This window comes from Chiloscyllium punctatum, chromosome 2 (genome assembly GCF_047496795.1).
Source record: "Chiloscyllium punctatum isolate Juve2018m chromosome 2, sChiPun1.3, whole genome shotgun sequence".
Lineage (NCBI taxonomy): Eukaryota > Metazoa > Chordata > Chondrichthyes > Orectolobiformes > Hemiscylliidae > Chiloscyllium > Chiloscyllium punctatum.
This window is the reverse complement of record NC_092740.1, coordinates 54749766-54767441: the sequence shown is the minus strand read 5'-3', so window position 1 is coordinate 54767441 and position 17676 is coordinate 54749766. Positions and strand designations below refer to the sequence as shown.

At 36.5% G+C, this 17676-nt stretch overlaps 1 protein-coding gene across 13 annotated transcripts in view; it reads left to right on the top strand.

Annotated features, from left to right (window-relative positions):
- mef2cb (myocyte enhancer factor 2cb) overlaps positions 1 to 17676 on the top strand; it is a 239365-nt gene that overhangs the window by 138980 nt on the left and 82709 nt on the right. For all 13 annotated transcript variants that reach the window (XM_072582845.1, XM_072582856.1, XM_072582844.1 and 10 more), the window contains exon 4: positions 8488 to 8691. In XM_072582845.1, the coding sequence (XP_072438946.1) occupies positions 8488 to 8691 (204 nt within the window). The remainder of the gene's footprint in view (positions 1 to 8487; positions 8692 to 17676) is intronic.

Genomic DNA, 17676 nt, shown 5'->3' with positions numbered 1-17676 from the left:
TTTTTTAATACAGTAACAAAGGGTTCTGTACAGTAGGCAGCAATATTTTATTTTATTTGGTTTTGGTTGCTAATTTAGTGCAGAATAATGTAGTCTAAGCAAAAGTGTGAACTGAAAATAGATTGCAAGTCAAATAATGAAATTTGAGCGAAACTGTTCATTTATTATAATAAGCAACCTAATTTATTGCTTCCTTGAATAAAAATTTAAGCATACCTCTTCTCGATAATGTAATTTTAAAAATTTCTGGTTATGCTTTCCCCTAAAGAAGCTCATTTCACTCAGTCTTGCTTTCTCAGTCTAGGGACAAAACATTCTGGAGATACCAGTAATACTGTTGTAATTATAAACAGCAAACCATTCTGCACTAAGGCATTGCTTGTTCTGTGTATTTTTTTTTTACCACCCTAACTCCAACAAAGCTCTCCCCAGAAGTGGGGTGAGGAATGGCAGATGGAGTTTAATTTAGATAAATGCGAGGTGCTATATTTTGGAAAAGCAAATCAGAGTAGCACTTATGCACTTAATGCCCTGAGGAGTGTTGCTGAACAAAGAGACCTTGGAGTGCAGGTTCATATTTCTTTAAAAGTAGAGTCACAAGTAAATAGGATAGTGAAGAAGGCGTCTGGTATTGGTCCGAGTATTGAATATAGAAGTTGGGAGGTTATGTAGCACCTGTACAGAACATTTGTTAGGTCACTTTCGAATATTGCATGCAATTCTGGTGTCCTTCATATTGGATGTTGTGAAACTTGAAAGGGTTCAGAAAAGATTTGCAAGGATATTTCCACAGTTTGAGCATACAGAGAGAGGCTGAATAGGCTGGGGTTGTTTTCCCTGGAGCTTTGGAGACTGAGGGATGACCTTCTAGGGATTTGTAAAATCATGAGGGGCATGAATAGGATAATTAGACAAGGTATTTTGCCTGGGGTGAGGGAGTCTAGAACTAGAGGGCATAGGTTCAGGGTGAGAGGGGAAAGATATAAAAGAGACCGAAGGGGCAACTGCTTCACGCAGAGGGTGCTACGTATTTGGAATGACTTGTCAGAGGAAATGGTGGAGGTTGGTACAATTATAGCATTTAAAAGGCATCTGGATGGGTATATGAATAGGAAAAGTTTAGATGGATATGGGCCAAGTACTGGCAAATGGGATTAGATTAGATTAGGATATCTGGTTGGCAGGGAGTGAAGGGTCTGTTTTGGTGCTGTACATGCCTATGACTCTAAATAAATTACTGTAAGGAGTCTGCAGACCATTCACAATGCTCAGAGTTGCATTGCAGGGCGCAGCAGCGAATAGCATTGAGAGACTGCTGCAAGAATACGTTTTTGTACAGGGATAGGTGCCAGGCTGTCAGATTGAATCAGGGAACATTTCTGGGCTGCTCAGCCTGTAAGTGAGGGATTGCAACCTGCATGTTCACGTCTTCCCATGTTCTTGTTTGGGAGTCCTCTGAGATCACGGAGTAGGTCACAGTCAGTCCTACGGCTCCATAGCAATCAGTCCAGGGGGAAGGGTCCATGTGGTCAGAGGTCTGGCCACTCAAGGGTGGACCGCTATCAATCCATTTACTCCATCCACAGAAACAAAGTTTGATTGAAGGCTCGGAATAAGGCATGGCGAGGTGGGGGCGGACTCCAGAGAAGGCGATTCAGGAACCTATTCTTTGGGATTGGGTGATGGAAGCTGTGTGGGTCAGGGTGAAGACAATAGAGCATTGATTGGCAGTGGCTTATGCAAAAGAAGGTTCGGCCATTTAAGGAGTACCCTGGCTGCAAGATGGTTAGTGTATTCATACGCAGCATGGTCACCTCATTTACCATGGGCTGATGCGACATATAGCAGGTGTAGGCTTGTGTCGACAGGTTGGGTTGGGCTGCAGGAAAGTGTTTAATCCATGGAGTTTACAGGCAGGAATACCGGAAAGGGGTCTGGATGTTTGGGGCCTCAGCAATGTGTAGAGACAGGTGCTGGAAGCCACTTGCCGAAGAGCACTCGCGTCATGCTTCATTGCCCTGGAAATCCAAAGTATGCAACAGGAAAAGATAATGGCTGCACCCACACCCAAAGTGAGCAGGGTAAGTGATTTAATCTGTGAGGGAGGGGTCTGCAGGAACCACTGATGTGAGGCCCTTTAAAGGAAATCAAGATTACACATGTATGTGAGAACAGGATGCAATCCAGCAAAGTTCCTAATCCTTGAATGTCCTAATGCATTGGCTCCTTGTTTGCTGGAAACCTTCATTTCCAGACATCATTGAAAATATCGTTCACACTTGCACTTTTGCACACAAGGCAGGGAAGGAATAGGAATGTTATAAGATGTGTGACAATGGAGTCAGCAGGAATGCCCTATCTGTGCATTAGTTCATTTCACTTTCAAGTACTGCAGCAACCTCTCAATACACATCAATCCACAGTCCATCCTGTCTACATGTGAAGATTGGCGTCATACTGGCACATTTTAATTCAGGGCTTCACAGACTCTTAACAAACAGATGTAGAGACAAAACAATGAAATATAGTCAAATGTGACAATTCATGTATAGTGCATCAAAGTGCACTCAGTTGGTTGTTTACTTTCTCTCTTTCTCATGAAATCTTAGTGCAGTCTCTGGTTCTACAGTTAGGATGGAGGGACTCTTTTTGGCACTGGAGGCCAGAGGTTTAATGAGACAAACCTGGGTGTGGGGATTCTGGATGGCCCAATCATTCTGAGGGCTAAGAGCTTTTGCCCGAAACATCGATTTTACTGCTCCTCAGATGCTGCCTGAACTGCTGTGCTCTTCCAGCACCACTAATCCAGAATCATTCTGAGGGTCAGCTTGGAAGGCAAGTGTTCCCTCCTCAGCTTGAATTTTCAAGAGTTAGAGGAGATAGAGTATTCTGAGAGGCCTCTGTGTGGTTCCTTCTCAAGCTGGGTGTCTTGTGACATTACCCTGACTCCTCATAAAGAAGGATGGATGGTTAGAACAAAAAACAGTACAAGACAGGCCGATTAGCCCACCACAACTACATCAACATATAATGCCTTTCTAAACTAAAAACTTGTTGCTTCTTCGTGGTCTGTCTCCCCTATTTCCTGCCTATTCCTATGTCTGTCAAGATGCCTATTAAACATTGCTAGTATATCTGCCTGCACATTCCAGGCACTGACCACCATCTGTGTGAAAAAAGACTGACAACATCTCCTTCAAACTCAGTCCCCTTTTACCTTAAACCTATATCCCCCTAGTAATTGACACTTCTATCCTGGAGAAAGACTCTATCTATTCTAAGCATGCCTCTCGTAATTTGGTAAACTTCTGAAGTGTTTTGAGGGAGTGATTACACAGCATGGACAGTGTGTCCTCCATGATGCCCCTTTTTTTTTTCATCATTTTCTCAAGTATGACTCTAAGTAGAACCTTAAATAGATCCTGTCTGAGAATTGCAGCACCGTCTTGCCTTTGTCAGATACATGTTCAGGTTCCATCCTTGACCGAGCAAGACCATTTCTGGTGCTCATACAGTTGCGCAGTGGTCTTTTAAATATGGCACGGGTGTCCAAGGTTGCTGCTCTATTGATGGCTATCTTGTGAATGGCAAGTTGTTCTAAGAATACCTGTGGCAGCTTATGCCAGAGGATGGAACTTAGTGTTCTGCCAGCAATCCACCAGGATCCCAATGCAGTGATGAGCTTGGTTAGTATATGTAGAGCTATTCAACGTTTTTTTGTAAAAATCGCAAAACCCAAGATCTAATCTAGTCCTCACTGATGAATAGCACATTTCAGTATAGAATTAGTAGATCTTAGAACCATTCAACAAAAGAAATAGTTCAGAGTTAGTAATGGTCCTTGTGATAAACTGAAGTTGCGTGAATAGATTTTCTCTATATAACAAACTTTTGCTGTTTACAAAGTTAAGATGAACACAGAGCTAAGGTATGGTTCAGAATAAAAACTATATCTGGTAGTTTGCAGCAACAACAACTTGTATCATGTTTTTAATGAAATAAACATCACAAAGCCCTTCACAGAAGCACAACTTTCTATATTTTGGACAGAAATTTTGACAATTTAATGATGATAGGGATTTGGGAAAGGTGCTGATGAAGCAGAGCTGGCTGTCATCAGTACACGTTTGAAACTGTGATTGTTTTTGAATAATGGAAGAAGAATGTGTGTAAATGATAATGGGTTATGGTAGTGGATAAAGAGAAATTCTTTAGAATAGCAGAAATAATGATGTTGGAATGGGGAGAGAATCTGTTGAAGTCATTCTCAATAATGATCAAAAGGCTAAAAATTGATGCAGGTGAGTTCATCCACACTCAGCAGGATGATGAGGAGAGGCATTGGAGGAAGGTTGTGTAAAATTTTGTCAAAATCAGAGAGTTTGAGAAAGGTGAGTTAGCCTATAGTATAATCACATGGGATGTCAGTTATGACTTGGTGATAGCCATTTTGGTACTGTGGCAGAAATCTGAATGAAGGAGTTGAAACCCAGAATTCTAGGAAAGGGGTGCGTGGGTTTGGAAAACAACAACACATTTAAGGATTTTAAAACTTAAATGAAGTTTGGAAGTGGTATTGCAGTTTGCAAGGAAGGAGGTTAGATCCGAGCAGTCCCAGTTGTGGAAAGAATTGCAAGTCAGTCTGTGAATCAAAATCAGTACTTCAAGTTTGCATTATTCTCTGTTACGGTCTGATTCCAAGAAGGACCATCCTAGAGGGGTTTTCTTGAGTAATAGAAAAAGGAATTTTATTACTTACCAACATCAAGAAAAATAATAAAACATAACATCAAATAGACAAACAAGCACAGATATAAAGTTTAAAAAAGAGGAGAATGTCTATTCTTAAAAAAGATCAAGACTGTGCAGTTTAAAACACTTAAAGTCCCTGAGACTTCTGGCCTTAACCTAGGACCATGGTTGTTTAATAAATGACTTGTATCCTACACTGGAGTGAAATTTGCAGATATATTGAAGTTCTCAATGAATCGATGTTTCTCCAATGTACTTTTCTTTGGGCCGTGTCTTTAAAGAGGCTGAGCAAAAGGTAGGGGAGAGGAAACAAAACTTTCAAATCTGCTTTGACAAATTCATTATTCTTTTTCCCTGTCTCTGCTCAAAAGCAGTTGCCTGTAATCCAGTTCCTTGGTTTATTCACATGTTTGGCTTTATTTCCAAGCTGAATAATCAGAAGGTGAGTCTTCCATCCTAATTAGGTGAAACTTCCAGAAAGTCAAAAATTGATATGTCATTTTTACCACTAAAATAACTCATGAAAATTCAAAAAGACATTTTGTCTCAGGAGATAAAATGGATGGATTGAAGCCTTCCCAATGAGTTATCTATGTATTAACTTGATAAGCCATTTCTCATTCCTTGCTTTTTTTTTCTTTACCTTACTATCAGAGACAATAATGGAAACTGCGTTGAGTAATTAAAATTGGTTCAGTCCAGTAATTACTCCTCCTTCCTTGTTGAAAAGTAGTCCACAAAATTATTAATAATTATGATATTTTAGACTAAGTTATTTATTTATTTATTTATTATTTACTACATTACAATAAGAAGACTTTTTGATCCGGGAAATATATCTTAACTGCTGAAACTCATTATAGCACCATATGGCTCAAATGCATAGACAGTCATCATCGGCATACCATGTTGTATCCATCTATCCGTCACTTAATGTCATTGTGCACCTAATTAAAGAGTGGTTTGATAGCTTGTTCTGCTGATTAGCTAACTCCTATTCGAAGGAAAGTGCAAGTAACAGAAAACAGAACAGGCTTAAGTTAATTTCTGTCAATTAATTGGAGGTTTACAAATGTAAGCAAGTTGTTTTCTGCTGAGTTGTAACATTACAGGAATATCAACTTTAGAATTCTGATGCGTTCATCTTTTTATTTTAATCATTTTTTTCTGACAAAGAATAGATTTAGTCAAATGAGAATGTGTAAACACTTGTAATTCAAAGGTTCTTTAATGATTGATCATTTTTGAAAAAAGTGTTTACAGTCTGTAGTAGCTATAACATTTATTGATTCAAGTAGTGCAAAGGATTGTGCTTCTACATCATGTGCATGTAACTTTTGATAACCTTTCAAAAAAGCACAGGAAAATTAAAATAATATCCAGATTCATGAAAGTTTAGTTAATTGCTTTTCCTTTTTTATTTCCCTTCCCTGTCACATTATTTACAATGTAAACAGTAAAATCCACTGGTTACTTTTCCAAAGATCTGTTTTATTTCCTGAAGATTAATTTTTTATCACTATTTTTCAAGTTACTGAATCATATACGCTGGATGATAGTCAATTACTTTTGTTAAGAATAAATGATCACGAATACAATCTATACTGCAGGCAGAAATTTCCAGATATTCTTTGAAGTTAATTTATATTGTCCTAGAAGTCACCTGTTTACAAAGTATGCACTTTTAAGTTAACAAAGCCAAGTTAATTGGATTAAATTCATTAAATATTGTGTACTGTCTCATTCAATGAGGCCTAAATTGAATAGCTTCCAAAACAGATATGGTGGGAACTTGCCTTCATGACTCCCTTCAAAAAATAACCTTTTTACCTGGAAGTCAATTGAGAAGTCATCACTTGAAGGCATCCTGTCACTCCCTTTAGTATTCAACTAGTGGTAAGTGAGTGTGCCATTATGTGAGCAACCTGCCAGGAAACTCTGGCAAGTATGACTGCAATCTTATTTGATTCTCTTCCCTTGGGCAGCCTGTGCCCAAATTGATGTACTACCTCAAGACACCTCCCTGGAGCTGTTCCATGCTCCACTAGCAATCTACCCTTTTGCTGTACCAGTTGTGCTACTGCTTCCAGTGGGCCCAACCCCAACTGGATAAATGATGGAATGATGTTAAAATTTGTTGTGTTGGGTTGGGAATGCAGTGTGGTGACTAAATAACTGTGAGAGGGTTGATGCACACTGTCAACCAGTGGATAGACCCATTACCAGCTCATTAGAGACTTGGAGAGCTACAACACAGAAAAAGGCCCTTCAGCCCATCATGCCTATGTCAGTCAAAAATGATCATCAAACTATTCTATTCCCATTTCCTAGCAATTGGCCAATAGTTGTGAATTCACTGACTTCACAAGTGCAGATCTAAATACTTCTTATTGTTACGAGAGTTTTTGCCTCTTGCCTCTGGTCTATCCGTTCTCTCTTTATAACTCAAATTCTCTAGCCCAGGCAACATCCTGGTTAACCTCCTGTGCATCCACACCAGTGTTATGGCATCCTTCCTATAAAATGGATTCCAGAACTACACACAATACTCTAGCTGTGGCCTAATCAACATTTTTACAGTTCTAATGTAACCTCCCTGCTGTTAAACTCAATGCCCTGGTTAATAAAAACAAGTATACCATTTGCCTTCTTAACCACCTGTCCTGATACAGATTGGTGTACATGCAGACCAAGGTTCCTCTGATCCTTGGTGATTCACAGGGTCCTGCAGTTCATCACGTATTCTATTGCCTTCTTTGTCCTGTTCAAGCGCACCACCTCACATTTATCCAAATTGAATTCCATCTACCACTGATAGAAGCTGGAGTTGCTCTTCTTGGAGAAAGGATTTAACAGGCATTCAAAATCATGAGAGGTGGTCATGACAGATTAGATGGGGAGAACCAATCATTATTGGTGGAGGGATTGAGAATGAGAGACAACACTTTAAAACGATCAGCAAAAAAATGAAATGGCAACACATGGAAAAAAAAATGCATCAAGTGGTAATGATCTAGAATACATATGAATTCAGTTGTGGCTTTCTAAAGAGAACTAGACATTTATCTGAATAGAAAAGAAAATTCATGGCTAATAGGAAAAGCTGGGATATGGAGCTGGTTGTTTTGTTCTTTGGAGAGTCGGCATGAGTACAATAGGTTGAGAGTGGGCTCCTTCCATGCTGACACTATTCTTTGGCTCCAAGTGTTGAGCTCCAAAGTGACAGTGCTCATTACATGCTGTTTGTCATCATGATCTAATTTGACCTGCACTGTGACTGGCTGATGTCCTTACCAAATCAGATTCTGGTTTGTTTGTCTAGTATACGCACAAGATGCAAAAGCTATTTTGGAGATTTGAGGGCTATTTTAGCATCCAGTTAATTCTAAGTTCATGCCTAAATAGATTATTGCTCAGTCAACTGTAAGGAAAAATAATATCCTGATTAAAAGAAAATTAGGCCTATGGTTCAAGAATATTGTCTGTAATAGATCTGAGTGTAAATGTATAAGGATATGCAGAAACAACATTCAGCATCCCAGCTGTTGTATATGATTTTCAATCATTGTTCAACAATGAACTAGCTTTTTCTAGGATGTATTTAACTAGTACATAATAGTGCCAGCTTTCTGGAATTGCCTAGTTAAGTATATATAGTGGTTTGAGAACCTATAATTATGATAACTTTGAACATGTATGTTCTCAGACTTCATCTGCTTTTTATGTCTTCTGCAGGTGACATTTACCAAGAGGAAGTTTGGGTTAATGAAGAAGGCTTATGAGCTAAGTGTACTGTGCGACTGTGAGATTGCTCTGATCATCTTCAACAGCACTAATAAACTGTTCCAGTATGCCAGCACCGATATGGACAAAGTATTGTTGAAATACACAGAGTACAATGAACCGCATGAGAGTCGAACAAATTCAGATATTGTTGAGGTAGGATTCATCCTGAGATATTTCTTAATCAGTTGAATTAAAAATCTTAAGTGACAAAATGTAGCAAAAGACTTTCTAAAGTTGACGAAGGAATCAGATCTGTGGATAGAACTGTTAAGTATGAAGTTGATTCAAAGTAATTCAAAAATCGTTCAATAGCAAACATTGGTATGGAAGCAACGTGTTCAGATTTGCAAATTTATCATATATGGTCCAGTCACACATTAAACTCATAATTAATTGCCCCCATGTTATTTTTGAATTTGGGGCACCAACTCATATCACTGCCTCTAAAATCTGATCTAAGTTTGATGGGTTTCATTTGTGTGCTACATAATCATATTATCACACGTTAAACAAAACAGTTTAATTCACTCAGAGACAAGCAAATGATGTTAATATTATTTACAAGGCGGACTAAAATTTGTAGCATTATTAAGATATATCCTTTACCAGCCTTACTCAAGTCTACTCATTAGGACATGAACCAACAAAAACCTCATTGACAATTGAGAGATCCATTTCAATTCTAAGGTTACCAGTTAATATGAGAGTTCAATTTTTGGGATATACAGACTAAATTGATTCTGCATTGATCTCTTTTATACACCATCTTTAGTGTCACAGCAAAATGGAAACTGCTTTGTTGCTCTACTAAGAATGGAAGGTAAAATATACCCCTATATAAATTCCAGCATTATTTTTTTCAGTATTTTTGAACTCTGCTTATGCACTTGGGAGCTCCTGAAAGCAACAAGACATAATTTTGCTTCATGTCAAAGTAATTCAGGCTGTAGAGAAGATTGCGATGCTTTTCCTATTTAATACCTCATCATAAGGTTCATCACTTAGAGAAGACTATGGCTATCATGCTTTATTTGAATTCTTTTGAACATAGTTTTCTAAAATGATATAATAAATATCACATTCTCTTTGTGAGAACAGAAAAAGCATAAAATATGAAACAGTATCTGAAGGAGAAAGATTGGTTAGCCTTTTGGATTATATCAATTTCATCCGGAACTATTCAACCAGAACTTCCTTCCACATTCAGATATTGATTGCCTGGCAACAAAATGCCATAAGTTTCAGTTCTTAGTTTCATGTTCCAGGCTTTGTTTGCTTCATTTTACTTATTTTCATCTATACAATAATATTAGGATTGCTAGTAGATACAGCTGAGCAAGGTAAAAACAATGACTGCAGATGCTGGAAAACAGATTCTGGATTAGTGGTGCTGGAAGAGCACAGCAGTTCAGGCAGCATCCAAAGAGCAGCGCAATCGACGTTTCGGGCAAAAGAAGGGCTTTTGCCCGAAACGTCGATTTCGCTGCTCTTTGGATGCTGCCAGATACAGATACAGCTGAACAGACTGTTTGCTAAAAGTAATAAAAGAAGTTTCAGTAATTAACAACAAAATTCAATTCACTGCTGCATTAATAGAGTGATGCTGTTTATGAAGTTTTCTTTTTTTAAACTATAAGAAATAGATCTTTATTCTTTAACTGATTTGAGTGCAGTTTTCTTATAAAACAGGCTTCTTCAGGTTCACAGCCAAAGACAGCATAGTTTCATGCCTGGAGGAAATAGCTCTGCAGTTGTGTGGGTGTTGAAAGCGGGTCTTTACACTAGCTGATGCTCTGTGTAATTAGCATGTCTTTGCTTGATAATTAGTGGTGTGGCTACAATGGTGCATAGCCCCATGGAAGCTTCTCAGGCATGTTTAGACAGATTGAAAAAGTTTGTACTCTGGGGAACCTTACAGTCACAAAAATGCCACTTCGTACCAATTCCCACATGAAGTTTAGAAATGTAACATTTAGATGATGCAGCTTTCCAGAGTACTTAAATTAAAACAATTGCATTAATTTGAGTAGAAATGAGTGAAATTCACATTTTTGCCTTTTCTCATAAACTTAGAACATTACTTGGTACTTGACAGGTGACTAAATATTTAAAAAACAATATTGTCAGAGAGCAGCTAAAGTGTACAGCAAATTACCTCAAATAACAAGGAAGAATAGAATTATCAGAACTGTTCTAGTTATTGTTTGAGGGATAAATGTTGGCATGGATGTCAGGAAAATACTTGATCTTTTTGAAAATAGTAGGAAGAGAATTTCCATGTGCATCCAGGTACAGACATAGCCTTGACTGTGCATCTCATTTGAACGATGGCACCTTTTACTAATGCAGCATTCCCTCATCTCTGTGCTGAAGTGTCAATTTAGATGATGTCTGAAATCCTAGGGGTGGGTCTTAAACCCATGTCCTTCTAACTTAGAGGTGAGTTCACTTTCTCTGATATTAATAATAAAATAGTTCTCAAGGAACTTCAAAAATACACCTAAAGAACATTCACAAAGGGACAGGAAGCTAGCCAAATTTTGTTAAAGAGAAAAATGTTTGAAGAGACTGAAGAGGTTAGAAAGGGAATTCTAGATCTTGTTCGCTGAAGGCTTTCCTACCAAGTCAAGGTGACAAAAGCCAATGTCAAGGATTGAACGTTTTCAGGAAAACATAATGTGACAGGTAATGATCATAGGATCATGGTTTATAAAATGGGATTCTTGGAGAATTATGTAAAAAGATTAATTGGGCAAGAATATATATTTGATACATAGAGGGGCTGGTATAGAATTTAGGTATATGTAAAAAGCAGAGTTTAATGTGGGATAGCATGTATATAGCAAAGTTTTGGACATGTTATTATCAGAGAACAGTATATTGAAGACCAGCAGGAAGAACATTAGAATTGGGTTGGAGGTGGTGAAAGTATTAAGGGTTTCAGTGTTGCTGGTGTTGAGGTAGGGGTGAAACAGGCAGGCATGGTGCAACAGTAGAACTAAATTGCCTTTGTGACAGAATATTGGGAATCTGATACCTTAATGTCAAGCATTAAGATTAAGTTGCAAATAATTAGGTTAAGAATGAGTGTAAGGGAGTTGAATTAATGACAAGAAAATGTGGTTATTACTGGGGCCTGGAGATGATGACTTTGGTTTTCTCAGTATCGAGTTGCTCATGCATAGATAGTAATATAGTAGTATTTACAATAAAATATTACCTTCTTAAAGTTAATTTAGTTAGAGTTTGTTCTAAATATGTGCTATGTCTCCTACTTTATTGTCAGCCTTTAAAACTTTACTGTTAGATGATTATTTGTTGAAGATATCAAGGACATTCTTAAATTGCATAACCATTGGAGCCATTCCACCACTCCCTTTTCTCTTGATTCTTTACAAAATTCCAAATAGGGAGAGCAGTAATTTTGTTAAAATAACAGCAAAGCGACAGACTGTCTAACTATTCTAATAATAAATTAGAATCATCATGGTCATGTAAACTAAAAAACGTTGATTGCATTAACAGAATCAGAATGTCGACAATATCTCATACAACAAGCTACTTAAAACGATTTGCAAAATTACTGCAAGGAATCAAAACCACATCATCTTGTAGTTAAAAATCACATCAGTGAATGAACAGTGATAAGTAAGTCTTGCTATGTAAAACATTGATATTCTTGCCATTTATGTATTTAAATTAAACTTGCAGTCAGGATTCAGCAGTGCGTAACATTGTATGATACTGAGCACAATTACACAGGTTAGCATCACATGCATAGAGCAAAAAAATCAATCAGTGTGTTGACCACTCACCTTGCTCCTCCCCTCTTCTACCTACACATAGATATAGACCCACAAATGAACAAGTGTCATGGACACTTATATGCAAGCAATAAGACTGATTGATTCCCAACTGACCTTACTGCAGTACTATGTGATTAAAATATTTATTTCAAACTTCAATTAATATGTGATTAACATGTAAGATTGAGCTTTTAAAATAGTATCCTGAGTAACTTTTAGTTAGTGAAATAAATGATCAGACAAGTCAATAGACCTGAAATTCACAGACTTCATGTGAATGGATGGAACTACACACTTACTCTGCTTGTAGTCAGAATGTCAGTTCTGACAGATTAGCAGGACAACTGCTCCAATTTTATAGTATAAGAGATAGAAATTATTATCTATTAATCCATCTGGAAACATAGCCATTTAAAATTCATATTAAAGCTTAAGCTAATCCTTATACTTATGAATAAATGTAGTAATGTGTATCATGTACAAACTTTAAACTAATCTGCGACTTACAGTAAGGGCAACAAGATACTCTAATGGTAGTCGATCATAACTGTTTGATTTTGCCTTTTAGCATCATCTGAAATGATGCACTTGCAATTCCCTGATTTTCATGTATAATTGCATTCATAAATGCTTGCTCTTGAGAACCTTTGAATATTGTTCAGAATGGCATTACTCGCATGTGTCTCCTGATTACAAAACAAAGGTACTGATATCAATGAAGCTCCTGTTTATGGTTGTTGGTTTAGGCTGTTATTTAAGATCAGAATGTACAGTACTTAATGTTATTTATGACTAAATGTAAAAACCACCATTTATGAAGAACATAATCTTTTCTCAAAGCATAAGTGGGTGGGGGATGCTACTTAGTGCTGGAACATTGCACTGTATATAGTATTAAACTGCATGTTTAGTTTTATTCATACCCCTGAAAACCAGGAATTGAAGATGATCAGTAAAGTCATTTTATAACAGGAAATGTACACAGTAAATGATAATCCTGAAAATAAGTTTCTATATGGAGAAGACCACAGCTTAACTTTCTGTGAACATGAGAATGATTTTCTTTTAAGTACTTGAAGATTGATTGTGTTACAGAAAATACGGGTTGCTCATACATGATATGCCAATGAATAGTGTTTAGAACTGAGAGAAAACCAACAATCCCATCATCCTGATTCTCAGCCTGTATAATACCAGTCAAAGCTAGCAGCCCAGTGGTTTGCCTTATATCGTGGTCCAACTCAGTCACCTGGTAAGAACTTCTGAATGAGATTAAAGAAATCTCTGTTAATTATTTGTAAAGGTCAAAATGCTAATGGCTTGCTACTGGGGTAGCCTGTTAATGCCTGTTAGAGCTCTAAACTTTTTTTCCCCAGTGACTTTCAGCTTTGTTTATTAAAAATACACAGTTCTAAAGTGTTTGAATTTAAGTCATTGTCTTTCAAAAATCAAAATAATCTGAAAGACCTGTTGTGACTATTTTGACACTGGAATTTTTCATTTATTTTTGGAACTATTGGAAGATTAAGACAGCTATACAGTAAATAAGATTGTTGACTGTAGTGCATGTACTGTCAGACAGTTAGAAAGTGTGCAAAATGAATGTAAGCAATCAACCAAAAGTTGGGACTATTGAATTCTTAAGTCACTTTTTATGAGCCTATAAGGTACTGTAGGAATAATAGACATGATAAAAACTCCAATTCTCAATATTCTTAACCATAAAAATGGCAAGTGGGGTTACATATGTTGAAAACGCACATTAAAAGGTAATCATGAATCTGAACAACACTATCGTAGAGAATTTCAAGTAATCAATTCTAAAGTAACTATTGAAGCAAAACATTGCACTAAGTAGAATGATTCGAATGATACCAGAGCTAAGAGAATACACACATCAGAGACGTGCAACTGTATCTACGAAAACAAAGTCAGTTAAGGAAGATGTCATGAAAGTGTTAAGAGACTTTGAACATATTAATGAAAATTATTAAAACCACAAGTGATTTAGCAGCCATTAAATATACACTATGATATACTAGTACTGAATGCATTGGAAGAGGATATTGAAGGAAATCTTTTAATGCAAAGATTTGTTAGATCATTTTATATATTATAACAAATGATGTTGCACCATTCAATCACAGCATGTTCGTTAAATGGTATGGATATCTAGGGGAAAAACATCCAAGGGTATGATAGCAAAGCTGAGAATTTAAATTTTACTGAAAAGCTCCAGTGTGGAGCTCACAATAGCACTGTATAATGAATCAATTGGCCTCCTTCAGGTGCTGAAATTTCTATGATTCTGTAATTTGTTCCAAGGTCACTAGGACATGGAATGTTTCATTGTATGTTCTTTGAAACAGAGATGACAAGATTATTTCTAAGGATAAATATTTAAAAGGAAAGCATTTAAAACTATTCGGGAAAAGGGCAGAGAGATCATTCACAGCTCTATTTCATAATTTGGCAATAACATAGACACAGTAGCCTGAACAAATTTCTCTTTGTAGTTTTAAAATGATATCTATATATATGTAGGAATATCTATCGATCTATCTATATATATTAGTATGGCACTAAGAATTGGTAAAGAGACTGTAAAAAAAAAGCAGAATTATATCAATTGTTCAGCTCAAGTTATGCGATGTGTGTATATAGGAAAAGGAGCTACGTTATTTGTAATAGAAGACAAGGGGGATGGATTTGTAAAGGTTTAAAAACAGACTTGCATAATTAAAAAATTGAGCCTTTTGAACAGCATCAATACGCTGTTCGATGTCTTTATAAAGTGTACTGGAGCCATCTAGTGCACAGCAACCAATTGCCGTTTGTTAAGAGTAAAATAATCAATTTAGATGTTAATTCATCATTATTTTTGTGTAATTTCTTCTTGAAAATCAATACAATTTCATAAATTCCACAATGTCTACAATATATGCTACCCTTCAGATCATAACTAATTGCTTAGTTTTGGTTAGGAGAGGTTAAGTGTTAACGTTTTACTGATGTAGACACTTCTGGATGCAACATATTCATCATGTTCAAAGATGATGTTCTTTTCTACAATTTGAGTGGAAATGAATTAAACAGGATTATGCATTGAATCAGCTTTTGTGTGACTAAGGAGGTTTATCTTCAGTCATTAGTATTACATATTTCTTGGCTATTACACTAAGAGATTTAGGAGATATTTTGTTTTGGAGTAAGTGCTCATCTTGAGTTTAGTTTTTCCTCAGCTAGAGTTAAAATAAAAAACATCATACAATCAACCTTTACCGTTCAAATTTACTACTGCATTGAATCAAAAATGGCTATCAGATACTTTCAACATTTATGTTAAAATAATTGGGCACTACGTTTCTTTCAAATGTACAATACATGAAGATTTAAGAGAATTGAAACCTCCAGTGAGAAAAAAAAATCTTCCTACATCAGAAATCAAGCATGCAAGAATATTTTAAACAACTTATAATTATATCTTGCATCTTCGAGTTTGCTGCGTTTCCCAAGTAGAGTCAGTTCTTTGTTTTCTAGTTGCTATTTCACACAGTACAAGCTTGTCGTTTTCAGTATTTTTGGCCAACCTGCCAGAGGGCAAGTTTATTTTTAAATCTCTGAACTCTGAATAGTCTTTATTTTTCTAAGATTGGAAGCAGATGAAGTGCCTGGAGTTAACAGATCGTAGGCTTGTTTTAAATTATGAGAATGGGAGTTCTCCCCCTTTTGTATTTTTATTCTTTTGCTAAGAAATGCCTCATAACCGGTAGTATCCTAAAAATAGGATCTGGTGCAGCTAAAATTAGTGAACTGTGTGCTTTGCCAAGGAGAGTGGAAAGGAATGGGCGTGGAGTAGCAGTTTCTCTGATCCTGCTCTATTCATTCAGCGATTCCTCTGAGAATGTAGGCAATGATAAAGTGCCCTTGAAAAAAGCCACAGTCTCCAACTCCACTCTTCAGACTTCTGGGTGCCAATAAGTCTTTTAGCCCAAGGATACACTTTTTTTTTAATTTAACAACACAGCAGTAAAACACAGATTCTAGATTCAGAAAGGGCAGTAGATAAAACAAATACAATAAGTTTTTGTGCATAAAATGATTACTTTTGAGCAGCACAAATAAAATTACAGAAAACTGCTGTACTGCTTTGTATGTGCTCAAATAATGTTTTACCATTACCCCTGTAATGCACACAATGTATATTCTGTCAAAGGTACAGTTGCCTTCTGCGTAAATACACTGAACTATATTTTAACAAGCATATCATTCATAATCTGGATTTTGATTATGCCAATTAATCTTTGAAATGGAACAGTTGATTTATAATGGGAGCATTGTCAGTTCACAATTCTTCCTCACACCATACTGAAACATTGACAATATCCTTAGTATTTAAGAAATTTGGTATGTTTAATTTGTTCTCTGTGTCTACCCTCTTGTTTTCTTTATTCTGGTTCTTGTTTCTTCACATACTTTCAAAAGCAGATATTATGAAATAATCTAGCAAAATTAATAAACTCCAAGACTTCTATGTAGCATGTACTTTAGTGCAAGTTTTCACCTTATTTTAGAACAATTGCAAGCTCAGTAAACTCCCCAATGTCTTTTATTGCTTATATTCTTTGCTGTTTAGAAAAGTACTGAATAGATTATACTGTTAAGTAGATTTTCATTTATGTCCAAGAATCTGTTTAACTCATTAATGAATTAAAATCAGACATACTATTGGCAATATAGTATAAATTTGTGCAATTTTCTTAGTTTAAAATAGAATGAAAGGAAAGTTGTTTGAAAAGTGTTAAGCAAAGATAAGATAGTTTTGAAAACCGTACTTTCTAAACTGATTTCTATATCCACAGTCCTGGCTAAGAGGTAATTTGAATAACCTTAATATTTGCAATTAAATTGTTAATCTCTACTATGTCATAAAGAAAGAGCAAACCAAATATAAATGGTGGGAAAGTATAGATCTAATTGCCAAGTTGAATTATGATTTCTGATAAATGGTCCAGCTAGAGTACAGTGTATAGTTTTGGTCCTGACCACGCTATCAGAAGAATGTGATTTCAGTGGAGGGGTACAGAGGGGATTTACCAGGATCTTGCCTGGATGAAACATTTTAGCTATGAAGAAAGGCTGGATAAGCTCAGGCTGTTTTCTTCATAGCAGCGAAGGTTGAGAAGGGGCCTAATTAAGTTATTTAAGATTATGAGGGGCATACCTAGACAGGATGTACAGAAAGTAGCTGTTCCTCTGAGTTGGAGTCAATAACAACGGGCATAATTGTAAGGTGAAAAGCAGGAGGTTTAAAGGTGTTTTGAGGTAACTT